General features: G+C 30.6%; 1 protein-coding gene across 1 annotated transcript in view; it reads right to left on the bottom strand.

Moving 5' to 3' along the window:
- IFT52 (intraflagellar transport 52) overlaps window positions 1-15,128 on the bottom strand; it is a 29,067-nt gene that overhangs the window by 12,109 nt on the left and 1,830 nt on the right. Inside the window, exons 2-6 of the mRNA XM_076476206.1 lie at window positions 14,791-14,915; window positions 12,006-12,093; window positions 3,964-4,093; window positions 1,785-1,926; window positions 1,352-1,478 (exon numbers count right to left, since the gene is read on the bottom strand). Of these exons, the coding sequence (XP_076332321.1) occupies window positions 1,352-1,478; window positions 1,785-1,926; window positions 3,964-4,093; window positions 12,006-12,093; window positions 14,791-14,915 (612 nt within the window). The remainder of the gene's footprint in view (window positions 1-1,351; window positions 1,479-1,784; window positions 1,927-3,963; window positions 4,094-12,005; window positions 12,094-14,790; window positions 14,916-15,128) is intronic.

Raw genomic sequence — 15,128 nt, 5'->3', positions numbered from 1 at the left:
ATATGTTCAGTATATATCTAAGTAACTTATGTGTATGTGTAAAAAAAAAATCAAATCCTAACTCAATTGGAATTTGAAGGTAAATTTTTCATATGAGAGTCAAGCATCATAATCACTGAGCTATTTCAACATCTAATGTTACTACAAATTTGTTTAAAATATCTTGGTATTTGTGCTTTTCCAAATACTGAGAGTTTCTCTAAGCATGATCACTTATCAATAAAAAAAAAATATAAAAATTCAGAATGGTCTGGTATTGGAACACAAGGGTTCTACTTGAGGTATGGGAGTTCTAACCACTAAGGTAATCTGTTTTATCTATAATTACAGTGGAACCTCGTTTTTACATACTTGCTAAACTGCAAATCTGGTTATAACATGATTACAGCTTCATTCACATTTTAAGGTCTACAGTTTTGTACTACTATGACTATTATGTCCTTTATTAATGTTAAATAAATTTTAATTGTTTCATGAAACAAACTTACACTCATTTACAAAACTTTAGTAGCTCTCAAAAAATAAAGTAAACTTCTATGACACTTGACTACATGTACTATACTATAAAAAGTAGTTTATTTCAATGGAACATGTATCATATAACTTAAGGTGTTGTAATTTTGAAACATTTTCTGATTTTTCTTTGAATTGGTATTACATATATTAAATCTACAATAGTGATTGCCTTCAATAATGGTTTACTAGTTTTGGAATAAATGTTTGTGAAGAGTATTTCATGTATGAAGTTATGTGTACTAACAGTTTGGAGTTTTGGAGAAATTATTAGATTTTTAAACACAGCATACTGTGTGAATATCAACAAAAAGTAAGAAACCAATAGTGGGCAGGATAATGAGTGGGAGAAAAGATTAGGATGCAAGTGATTGGAAGTTCACAATACAAAGCAACCCAACATTTCATTTTGTACATTTTTTGGACCCTAACTGTTATATTATAGTATGGTTCCACTGTACCAAAAAGATCCTTTTATTAAGAATTAACATTTAAAATAGCTCTACCCTTATTTAATAAGTCAAAGATGGAAATCTAAACTTGCATGGTAACTTTAATTTAAATATCAGTTACTATGTTAAAAGTAAGACAAGTTTACAAAATTTCCTCTTCACTAGTATAATTATAATTTTCTCCATGTTTAATTTTTGAATATTTTCTTGTAACTTTTCAAATTTTACCAAAGATTGAGAACACAATTTCTTTTGAACCACAGTATTTAATAACATAGTTTTTCTATAAAATTAAATTTTGGTAACAAACTACATTAGCAATTTCTTCCTGCTTTTTTAAAATTAATATGTGAAAATAAATGTCTCACGTTTCAGTGATTACTTACCAAATGAGTATATAGAGCACATAGTGGTCTATTCAAAGGAAAAGCAACACTTCCTGAGGACAACACAGCAACAGCTGGTTTAGCAACATTCAGAGTTGCTCCATAAGGATATAAGAATGACAATGCTCTATAAAAACAAGGTTTCTTTTGAAAGACATTTCAAAATAAATTTGAATGTGAATTATATCAAACTTTGCCAATAAAAGTTTTTTATGGGTTTAAGAACTGAAAAATGCTTAGCCAAATCACCATACTAATAAAACAAAATAAAATCTCCAGATTTACAGTTCATTTTATAAAGAGTAGCATCCCTTTATTACATTCACATCAGTTTATATCTTCTGATTGGGAAAATCTTTAGAATATGCATTACCTATTTTTTTATTTTTCCTGATTTACATAATACTTATGGGTGATGAAAAAGTAAACTCACTGTGTGTTATTGGTTTCTTCTATACCATGACCTGGGATTACTTTCCCTGCTGCTTGACTAATGGATCGATTTAGAACTCCATTAGATACTAAAGCTTCCTTTGGATGAAAATACTTGTAGTAAACAGTACGTACAACAGAATCTATAAACAGATAAAGTAGTGTAACAGTTTCATTACTACTTAAAACAGTTATAGTTTCTTTAAAGGAATGTACCTGTTGTTTCATGAATGTTTCTATAATAACTGTTTTTGGTAATCAAAATAAAAGGTCCATGCACTTTATGTATATTAATAAAATATAACTAAGTGTATAAAATAACACTATAATACTAAACACAGAAACAAAAAATACACATTGTTTATGGAATATTCTTATCAGAAGAAAAATATTCATATTCTTATATATATCTATTATAATATAAAACTGTGTATTAGCAATATGTCACTGGTTTCTAGTAAAACGTAATAAATTATTATAATAAACTTATTACTTTGATATAAAATTCACTGTTTATACAATCCATGTAGAAGTAAGAAGTGCTGTTATAAAAGGCCAAATTTTTAATGTTTTATTCTGAGATACCCAAAAGATGTTATAAAACATATAAATAAACACAAGTGAGGAAATTATAAGTTTGGAATACAAGCTGCAATTTTTTTTTCTTTTTACTAGTGTACTAATGAGATTAACTATACTAAACTTTCACTTTTGCTTTGTTTTATGTATGCTTACAATCTTTTGATTAAAACTAAAAATTCATTTTTATCATAGGATGTTACTGGTTAAAAGTGAAATTGATCATAGTACATTTTGTTGGTGTTTCATATTGATTATATATACATAGTATCTGTGTAAACAGTCCAAACACTGCATTCTATTATATATACATGGTATCTGTGTAAACAGTCCAAACACTGCATTCTGTTATATATACATCGTATCTGTGTAAACAGTCCAAACACTGCATTCTGTTATATATACATCGTATCTGTGTAAACAGTCCAAACACTGCATTCTGCTATATATACATAGTATCTGTGTAAACAGTCCAAACACTGCATTATATTTGAGATTTTTCTCACAATGCAATTTAATTATAATTTTTTTGCTTTTATATTCAGACACACACACTCAGTTTTAGAAATACCAAATTAAAATCTATCTCTCTGTTTTTTTTCCTAAACTTCATAAAGCTCAAACATTGTAACCTCTAACTTCTACCAAACTATGTTAAGTCTTAACAAAAGAAATATTTTATTTTTATTTACATTTATTGCCAAAATTATTAATTTTTATGGCTGTTCAAAAATATGAGATTTGGTGCAAATATTTGGTATTCAATTAATATTCATAGAAAAAAATAATGTTCATTAAGTTCAGTAGGTGTGAATTCCCTAATATTCATAATTCTAAAAAAACGTTTTTCATCTAAATCAACCAGTTTGATGTGGTTCTTGTAGAATAAAATGATGAATTAAGATTTTCAATATAATAAAAAAAATTAATTAGTTATTGCATGGCATGAACAGATAGTGTTTTGTTTTGAATGTTACGCAAAGCTACAATAGGGTTATCTGCATCCTTTATCCCTAATTTAGGAGTGAAAGACAAGAGAGTAGGCTCCTAGTCATCACAGCCGACCACAAACTATTGGCCACTCTTTCACCAATAACAAATGGGACTGACTATCATATTAGAACAGCCCCACAGCTGAAAAGGTAAATTTGGTGGATGGGGATTCAAACCCACAACCCTCAGATTGCAGGTCGGGTGATATAACTTCCTGGCCATACCAGGCAACAGATGAAAGTTTTAAAATATTCACTGTACATAAAATTAGTGAACATTTACCAGGTAATAGGAAGTTTAGAATTTTTTATATCAAATAAACAAGTTTACTTTAAGAGAGACTCTCAAGTTTCTTATTCCTCATTAGATCATTGTTAGTATAAATTTCCATTACGTCTTGAATGCTACTAGATTTTCATCATTCAGTAGAAACATATAAAACCTATGAATACTTAAAGTTTAATTTATTACACACTACATTCTTTACATCTATAAATAGTGAATGCTCAAATTTCATTAATATATGAAGATACATTTTGTAAATTTGAAAGGAAAAACCACTCACTACAAGTGTAAAAGTGTATCTGAATGCACTGGTATCAACTTACCATGGTTAACCATGATTCCATATTCTTCCAAGAAGAAATTTATGTTTGTCTGAAATCTCTTCTCCCCCCCTTCGCCAAGCAGAACAAAAATACTTCCGCCAGACTCCAAGTACTTCCTCATATAATTAAACTGTTGAAATTAAAGAAAAAACAAGTACAATAATAGTTTTATGTTTGTAATTTTCAAGTAAGTAAAATATCATATCTACCCAAATATAATGCACCCAATTTTAAAAAGTAAAATTGAAAAATTTGTTTTATACATTTAGGTTCTAAATACAGTAAACAAGCATTTATTGAAATTACTCATGTGTCAATTTTACAAAGTTTATGGAACAGTTTGTATGTGGTAACACACAAAACTAGTCATTCATCTTCACACAAATTTTCATCATCATTAGAACAGTCACAACCTTACTTCATCCTCTTCTAGTTCCAACAGCATGCCATTATCAGTGTCAACATTTTTGAAATTTTTAACAATGTTTTAAAGATTTTCAGTAGTAACTTTCAGTACAATAATTAACATATATTTTGATATAATGTGCAGTGAATTTTTTGGAGGTATTTAGAAGGAAAAAAATGTGCATGATATTCAGGAAAATACGATAAAAGTGGATTATAAGTGAAACACAAAAAACTAAAAACAAATCACTGCATAAAAGATTATTTTATCAGCATAATGAATAAAAAATAACAATAGCCGATGTAACATGCATAAACTGGTTCCATTTCATGCCTTAGGAAATTATATCATACATTCCTTGTATGTTTTGAAAATAATGTTTAATATTTCAACTGATATTTTATTTTTAAGTAGTATTTACAAATAAATGTTAAAATAAATTTTAATACAAGAAGAAAGAAAAAATTCAAATACTATCCTTACATTTTATAGACAACATATACCATTAATTATATTGGTCCAGCATGTATTGATTCAACAGATGTATTGTACAGTTTGTCCTACTGCAATGTGTTTGTTTACTGAATTTCATACAAAGCTACACAAGGGTTATCTGCACTAGCTGTCCTTAATTTAGCAGTGTAAGATTACAGAGAAGGCAGCTAGTCATTACTACCCACCACCAACTCTTGGGCTACTCTTTTACCAACAAATAGTAAGACTAACTGTCACTTTATAATGGCCCAAAAGCTGAAAGGGCAAGCATGTTTGGTGTGATGAAGATTTGAACCCACAACCTTCAGATTACGAGATGAGCACCTTAACCACCTGGCCATGCCAGGCCCCTACTTCTGGAACAAAAGAATTTTCTACATATAATACAGTTTGCAACCAAAATACCTTTTTATATGTGGTATTCACATGAATTCATAGATTTTGAAACTACTTCACTGTGATATGTTTTTTAAAGTTCAGTTACAAATGCTTTCCTTTGTTGGAGATTTTAATTAATCATTTGTATGTCTTCCCTTTGCACTTTTCCATCAGGTGTTTATTTAATAACACAGAAAACTGTATTTTAATCAGTTACTGTTTTCTGAATTTCACATAAAGTTATATGAGGGTTATTTGTAGTGGCTATCCCTAACTTGGTAGTAAAGACTTAATGGAAGGCAGCTAATGTTGTCATCATCCATCAGTGACAATTTTACCAATATTTATGAACTTGTCTATTTCTATAACACTAAAGAAGAAAGCCAAACAAATTACAGCATATTTCAAATTGAGAAAACCTATTCTAGATTCCCAAACATTTCTGTTTTTCTACACACAAAAATTGCATGCTGTCAAATGAAAAAATATGCAAGCAAGTCTTATAAGCACAGCAAATTACAGCATAGTTCAAATTGAGAAAACCTATCATTCATATTAGTTACAGTTGCATTAATTAGCAGAAAGAAGACATCTTAATTAACCCTTTCCTCCAGAATTTTGGCAACATCATCTTTATGTTCATTGTCAAACACCATTTTATTCTTTTCTGCAAAAGAATGAACTGATGCAAACCTGTCTTCTACACAATATTTTGGAAATTTGAACACCTAGTGGATTTCACGTTTAAAGACGTACACTACTGCAATGATGCACAGAAACATTTTGTTTGCACTGATATAAAACAAAACATTATTTTATGGTACAAGACACACTATAAAGTGGCCTGAAGGAAACTCTTGAGCAAGGCCTCTTTTCTGTGATGCAACTGTACTGTCCTTTTACTGATCTACCAGCACTTTGAAGGCACCTTGAATGTAACAGAGTTGATGTTGAAGGACTTTAATGCTTTCAATATGATACTTCCAGCAGATAGTCGAGTAATAGTAAGTTGGGTAATATGCATTTAGAAAATGGATCAGTGCCAAGTAGAACAAATGAAGATAAAAATATGCTGTAGCAATTCACGAAATATCACAGAAACCAGTACAAACACTTTAGGGCTAAGACTGCTACACGGCATGAACAGTGCTCTTTTGTTGATGTCCAGCATTCTGTGCTGCATGCCTTACCTTTTGGTCTTCATACTGCTTACCTTATCATAGCTTTTCCTCTACAGTAATCAATACTGGCTTTTAAGTTGTGCAAGCATTCTTAAAATGTGAGGAAGTAGCTTCACAGATCTACAGAAATCATTTTCCCTTAAAACTAATTCCATGTTAAGACTACTTATAGTTTTATCATCACTGATCCCTACTTTCAGGTTCTGTCAAGACATCAAGGTGTATACACGGTAAGTGTTCATGCTCTTTTAGGCTAGAAGAAAGGCCCTTTGACCCATTGAAGGGATCCCTCAAAACAACACCATTTAAAAAGAACACAGAAAAGTAAAACACTATCTTAACACTCAGAATACAGATGCCACTATTGGTCAACTGTCTACATTCTTTTGGTGAATACATCAGTACTCCTTTATAGAACCTTTGGGAATGTTGTCATAATTTTTTGGATATTCCAATATCCATTATTGAAAACCTCTCTTAAGTTCACATTTCTGCTCTTCTAATTATACTGCTATGTTATCAAATAAAATATGGGCCTACTTTGTAGTCCAATATCTTTATATTTAGCTTGTATATTCTTATATCTTCTTTAGTTTCAGTTGCCATTTCTTTAAAATGAACAGTCTTGAAATTCAAAGGTGATATTTTAATCATTAATGCATTTTATCCAAAGTACCTGATAAATTCTTCCTCTTTTGATATAAAGAACATGATTCATTAGGATATGTATCCAACTGTTTAACCCTTCCTTCTGAAACATGTTTCAAAGCATTGCTAGGATACCAATATTTCATTAATAAACAATACATCACTTTTGTTTTTGAAATAACAAAACTATGTTTGAACTAAACCACAAATATAGTACTTGTTCCTTACACTTGTATCTTTCTAAGTTAGTGTTATTACTCTTTCTCTCCACAGTTAACTGACCAAGAATGACTAGCCATTGCTGGACATATGATATAGTACTATTAAGAACTTATTGTTGAATTTGTTGTTTCAATAACTGGTATATATGGTGTTGAAAGTCCCACCAATGGTTGATCCTCCTTAAAGCAAGTTTTGCTAAACACATAAGAAAATTTAAGTCAATTTGAGAAAAGGAAATTTATCTTAAAGTGTTACTGGAAGTGTGAAAACATAGCTGAAGTGCAAAGATGGTTTAGAAGGGAGTTTCAAATAGATCCACCAATGCAACCCACCATTACTCGCATCAGAGATAAGTTTGAAACAAATGGAACTGTTCAAGACGTCCATAAAGGGTGTTCTGGAAGACCATGGTCATCTACCAGTCCCACAAGAGAAGCAGAGCTGTTGGAAAGTCTCCACTGATCTCCAATAAAATCTGTTCTGCAAACAGCCCATGGGACAGGAATCCTAACATTGAGTGTCCATTGCATGTTGAAGCACATTCATTGGAAAAGTTTTATTTCAGCATTAGTCCATGCCCTCACTGAAGGTGAACCTGACCAGAGAATTAAATTTTGTGAGTGGCATCTGACAAAATCTGCAGAGGATACACAGTTTCCGAACAAGATTGTCTGGAGCAATGAGGCTACATTTAAGTTAGATGGCTCAGTTAATTGCCACAATTGCACCTACTGGGCACCTCAGAATCCACGTTACAGATGAACACCATGTAAACATACCAAGGATTACAGTGTGTTGTGGATTATCAGTGTTGGGCATTATTGGATCATTCTTTTTTGAAAACACAGTCACTTGTCTTGTTTATCTGAACTTGCTGCAAAAAGCTGTTGTGCCACACATTTGAGAGGAATTTGGAGATGAATAGTTTTATTTTCAGCAAGATGGAGCACCTCTCCACTACCATCATAATGTGAGGGCCTATCTTGACAAAAATTTGTCGAACAGATGGATTGGGCAAAGAGGTAGCACTGAATTTCCCATATGTTCACCAGACCTCACACCTTTGGCCTTTTTTTTTTTAAATGGGGATATGTCAAAAATAAGGTTTATAGCACAAAACTTGTAATGCACCCAAATTCCAAATGAAATGATTCGTGAAGTTTGCAATTCCATCTGTCTGCATTATCAGCAGTGCCTGGATCAGAATGGTCATCAGTTCAAACACTTGCAATAACTCAAATGATTCTAACACTTGTCTTCTTAAACTTGGATTATAAAACCTAGATATATATTAATAAATTATTGTGTTTATAATCATTCAAAGTGTGTATACATTTTTTGGGACACCCTGTACATGCATATCAGTGTTGTAGGTCTTGAGACAACCCATATTCATTTATATACACATATCAGTGTTGTGGGTCTTGAGACATGTATTTGTTTGTTTTGAATTTCGTGTAAAGCTACTTGAGGGCTATCTGTGCTAGCCGTCCCTAATTTAGAAGTGTAAGACTAGAGGGAAGGCAGCTAGTCATCACCACCCACCGCCAACTCTTGGGCTACTCTTTTACCAACGAATAGTGGGATTGACCATCACATTATAATGCCCCCATGGCTGAAAGGGCAAGCATGTTTGGTGAGACTGGGATTCAAACCCACAACCCTCAAATTACAAGTTGAACACTTTAACCCACCTGGCTGTGCTGAGCCTGTTTTGAGACAACCAATATTCATTTATATATACATATCAGTGTTGTGGGTCATGAGACAACCCTTTGGAATGTTTCTGCCTTGGTGTGAATCCCCCAGGTCTCAGTCTTGATGTTTTAAGTGTTTCAAAATCAAGCAGTTTGAGATCAGTCATCCACCCAGAATTATTAATCACTAACCTTCAGTTAAGCAGCAGTTCACACAAGGCCTGATGTAGCATCTAATAGATTCACTAGTAAAACCTCCTTTGTAATACATTTTTGCAACAACATTAAGAGCAAGTTCCTTATTTTATGTCACGAACCACCATACTGCATGTATGCCAATATGCAGTCAAAACTAACTGCTACTATACATTTCATTACACATAAGCTTACTAGAAGTTTGAACAACCTTCACCTAGAGTATATACTTATGTCAAACATGCACCAAGTGTCTGGAGGTCTGCCATTATTTTGTTCGACTTCAAAGACCACAAAGAACTTACTGACATCAGTACTGGTTTTAGTTTTTCAGCTTTCTTATTTATTCATTAGTTTTGTTTTTTCATTTTTCTCCCCACAGGAGGAGATATTATAACAAAGATTGTGGGGTTAACATAAGAAAGTTTAATTATTTGATTAAAATAAAATAAATAATAAAAATTTGTTTTTATTATTCTTGTTTTAATTTTCATTGTATAATTTATTACAAGGTTTCAGTTTTGGACACTGAATTTTCAATCATAACACTGATATATATAACCACAAAGCTACCACAGCCAACTCGTTAGCAAATGGAAACCTAAAATGATTGAATGTTAAATGATTTAACTAAGCATATCTATTCTTGTTCCACAGAAAACATTTGTTTTCATATTGTACTGGACCATCATAACTCAACCAAAGTAAAAAATAATAAAATGAGCTTTCAACAAAAAACAAAAGTCAGAAGTGTAATTTTTGTAACTGATCACAAATATCTTTTCTTCGAAAAAAATACCTACAAGAATTTCCATTCAAGTAAAATCTATAATGACTTATAAAAATTAAAAGAGGACAGAAACAAAAAAAACTTATTACTTCTCAAGCTTAGATAGAGGCAATATCTCACAAAGACAACCAAGTTTGAGAAACAGTGATTGGTTAACCATACAAAACTGCACTAGAATTGAAGTTACAAGGCCAAATAAGAACTAGTTTGTTCAAAATTATCTTGACTCTCCTCCTAAAGCACAAGTACCACATTATGCTCAGAACAAATTTCAAGAAATTTGCATGCACTAATGTTTTTGTTTAAAGCACACCAAGCTTAATCCAAAATAAAAATATGCAAGTTTGGTTAATTTTAATTGTCTACAAGTTTGTTTAGTCAGTGGTACAGTTTTTCCCTTGAAGCAGGATGCACCCATTTGAAGGTGGTAAAATTGTGTGGTAAATGAGTTTTGATAATGCTCAAATTTCTGCTGAAATACAATACTGAACTCCGATACTGAGTAGCAAGTACGAGTGAGGATTGTTTTTCAACACACCAAAAAAATACTGTCTGATCAGCACTACGTTAGAAAAATTACCCACTTCGATAACTTTTAACTGTGCATCCACTGATTTTGTCTTCCAAACAAGACCAACAAAAAGTACATTAAAACTGTTTGTACAAAAAAGAATGAATGAGTTACTTTCTTAAAAGTTTTGTGCACAGAATGATTGTATAATGTTTCATTAATATCTTTCACCAACTTCAAGAACTATATATCTTTCACTTCTTTTATTTTCAATTTATATTTTCAACATTAAAAACTTCTTTCCCCTCTGTTACTTGATTGAATAAAAACCAATGCTAATTACAATAACATGCTCAGCATTAATTTTTGCATGTTTAAACTTACATTTTTTTAAATTCATGCTGAATAGTTAATTTTATGTTTATCGACGATGTTATTTATACAACTTATTACAAAGTATTATCTGCAACCAAAGTGAAAATACAGTGTTCTCAATTTGTCAGTAAATTAAACTACTTACTGTTACCCTTGTTTCTGTGATCACAAAACTTTCCATGCATATTTATTTAGTCCAACAAAGGGTAGTGTTAGCTGCAGATACTAGTACATTCACTTTGAACTGTTTGAAAACAGTTAGTATTAATATCTATAGAAATCTAAATAACATAACTTAACATAATTAAAATATGAAAAAAGCATAAACTGTAAATGGTTTTCTTTCCCTATACATCTTATAAAAAATACTGAAAAGTTGTTATATTTTATTTGAAATGTAATAAAATATTAATGACATATTCATGCCACAGATACAAATACAAGAAAGTACAGACATGGAATTATTTTGCATGCATTTTTAAACTTAATGGTATAAACAGATGATAAGTAATTCCTTTTACTTTGTAACAAGAAAAAAATAATTTTGAAAATAACCCAGAAAAAAAGGTTTCCTCATGAATGAATGCTAATTATCATAATTTAAACTATAACTCTGGTGATAATTATCTTAATTATATAATAATAGTGCTATGGACCTCAGTTCTGATTGATGAGTTTCTTGGGCCACTCGAGCAGTGTGCTACTGCTGATCATAAAGGAAATAAACCTCAAAGAACACATAATACAATTACATTAACAAATTATACAAAAAGTACAGCCACTCAAAAGTAATTACAAAAACATTTTGATATCAAAACTGAAACAGTACTGTCCTTGGTTTATCTGAAAGAAGCAACACATGCTTGTATATCCTTACATATGGAAGATCAAATACACTCATGAATATATTACAAAATATAATTTCAGCAGAATATATTTGCTATAACATTTAATTGTTGATACAAATGATCCAAAATCAGTATGCATAAAGGACATAAAATTAAAATAAGCCTGGACTCAATGGTTGCATGGCTACATTTAACAATCACCTACCAAGCCATAAAGGTATGATATGACAACAGCTGATAACAAATCTGAATGTGTTCATTTATTCAGGCCAGTCTAAATACAAATAACAGCTAACCTCTGATTCTGTAAATTTTTCTCTTGGTCCTGGCAAAACAAAAACTGTTGCTTGAGAAAGTGAATCTTGTGTAATATCTTCTTTGTTGCTGACAAAATAAACATAAATTAACTTATTGAAAATTTTTTTTGCAAGTAAATTTTCACTTGCAGTTATTTGTAGTTTAATACATTTTATATTTCATTTACACACTGTATTTAAAAACATTTCCTAAATAAAACCTACAAGCACAAATTCCAAAAATGTAGCTAAAACTTTAAGTAATTTACTTCTGTAATATTTTAAAATTATATAACAAATTTTCAGAAAAGACAAAAATGAGAGACTAAAAGAAAGAGCTGGGGTTACAGAACTGATATCTTTTACACTTTAAAAAGTGAAACAATTTTGTATTCCTAACAACACTCAGTTTAATCTCAGTTTGGATAACTTTTAATTCAGCCTTCTGCACCTAATTTTCAAGACTGAATGTGTTTAGTTTAGAACACAAATTATAACCAGTGACTAATGATTAGGTGGTGGCAACTACCAATTATTAAAGTGTCTATTTTATTACCATGTTTGACTTAAATCATTTTATAACTTTTAATAATTCAATTCTAACCCCTTAAAAAGGGAGTTGTGTAAGAATACAGAGTTAAAATTAAACTATCCTATGAGTCATGTGAAAATGTATGGCCAAAATAAAATTATAACCTGAAAGGTGTTTGATACAATTATTATTCTAATTATACAAAAACATTCTGATATCAGTTACTTAAGGCAAGACACAAGTAAAGCAATCTGATGATCAATAGTATTTAATTCAAGCTATAATCTGCTACTTGTTGAAATACCAAAAAAACAACTTGAACAACAAATTTCACATACTATTTCTGTGAATAATCAAGTATTAAAGATATTAGTTCTGTTGAATTAACCAGATCACTTATAGAACACATACTAGCATTATTCATTGTTACTGAATAGTTATACATAATTTTATATAGAAGTGCAGTTTATAAGACGAAAAATTTAAGACAAAGATATATAACTGAATGAAGCTGAATAAATATGTGTGTACATAAAAAAATTAGGGCCTAACCAGTAGTACAACTTTAGTTGCCATTTTCTCACAGCTACCTGCAATAGTCATCCATAATTTCAGAATATTAGACTAGAGGAATGACAGATAATCAACACCATCCACTGTGAACTCTTGACCTACTCTTTACAGATCAAACAAGTGGGATCTAACCATTACCATTATGATTCATGCATGGCCACAAAATGAGAGACATTAGTTTTCCTTTAGAAGAGGGTGGATAATGGAATGCAAACCATCGAACCCAGCTCCACAGTTTGGCAAACTAGTCATTGAAATACACTTAATCCTATTTTATTATGTAACTGGATTATAACATTGTTCTAGCTTTGCTAAATCATACATACAACATCTATTTCTACTGAGACTATATTATTCAAGTAAAAGATGACTAACAGTCATTTCTTAGCCTTAATTAAAACTGAATTTTATAGGTTCACCCTACCATTACTGTTTGGGTGAAATCCACCCAGCTTGTAACCACACAAATATTTATACTACAATTTTTGATAATATACATTCTGAGCTTTTAATTGGGTATTTACATATCATATATAGAATTAAGTAAATACAAGGGACCACGTCCAAAATTTGAAGGAGATAAAAAGGGAGCCTCTGTGTTTGATTCACTACTTTAATGATATTACACAGAAAAGATAGGAGGTTTTTATTTTATATTCTAGCTTTAAAATATTAGTAATTTGAGTTCCTAATTCATACAAAATTACAGGCTTTGTATTTTGACATTACAAACATTTACTTTGAACCAGTGTTGCATTTAACATACCATGCAATACACAAAGGTCAATGTTTAGGTTTTTTTTAAATATTTACTTTTAAATTAAGAAATTAAATAAAGTATAATATAAATAATTTGAACTATAATCTACAGTTTGATATCCAACTTAATGATATAAATTCATAAAAAAGTAGTTTGATAAAAATTTTGAACTCGAGTCAACAAATGCAACAACGTGGCCTTCAACCCATGACCATAACAACAGGGTTAAAGTTAGCTTTAGGAATTGTGTAAAACTTTTCTGCTCAATTTAGCTCAAATTTTATTAACATGCCTACTTTTCTGTAATTCAATTCTTTAGACAAATATACATTTATAAGGATAAATTAATTACTCTATTCTCTCTCTTGCTATTTCAGATTGGTCATAATCACCTTTTTTAATTAAAAGGTCACTACAATGTTAAATTAGAGTAAAAGTTTGAAAATTCTGTCAGTTAATTCTGAGTTCATTGACAATATTTTTGTTGCTTGTGTCTGTAGTTAGAATTTTAAAGTTTTTATCCATTTGATCAAAATAAGCATCCCATAAATAATTCAGAAATTGGCAGTCTACAAACATGTGATTTATATCAACAGAATTAATCTGCAGACACTTAGTGAAATAGTTACTCTAATTTATTCAGAAGACAAGGAGATATACTCTACAGTACTAAAAGCAAGTTTTAACAGATTCTTCCTGCTTATTACATGATCTAGATGTTGTTCGTACCCTTAAAAAAGTAAATCATTTAGCTTTGTTAAAGATAGTTTTAAAGTCCTTACACAGGATACAGTACAAAATCAATTCACTCATCTTTATTATATATAAATTGGAATTCAACTGGATCTTTATACAGTTTAAATTCATTTAATATGGTTAACTGTTAACATTTATGTGCATGGAAGAGGTATTCCATATACCTTATAACCTTCCAGTTGTTCTTCAATCTTCTTTGCATAGTTTTCAGTCCATCATTCAGCTTAAAGAGCTCATTCTTAGATGCATTAAAAATAACTGTGTTGCTTTTGTCACAACTGGCAGAAATCTGTAAATTAAAATTGCAAAATATTATTCTGTTACTAAATTTAAGAAACAGATATGAATATTCATACAATAATTTTAAATAAAAATGTTTTAACACTCCTAATAGGCCCCACTTTTCGTAGGAGTGTTAACATATTCCTTAGTCAGTTTTTTTTCTGAAATCACTAACAGTCAAACTGGTGTCAAACTTTGAAGAATTGTAATTAAGTTTGCA

This window comes from Tachypleus tridentatus, chromosome 13 (assembly GCF_004210375.1).
Source record: "Tachypleus tridentatus isolate NWPU-2018 chromosome 13, ASM421037v1, whole genome shotgun sequence".
In the NCBI taxonomy this organism is placed as follows: domain Eukaryota; kingdom Metazoa; phylum Arthropoda; class Merostomata; order Xiphosura; family Limulidae; genus Tachypleus; species Tachypleus tridentatus.
The sequence above is the reverse complement of the archived record's forward strand: the minus strand, read 5'-3'. Positions and strand labels throughout refer to the sequence as shown.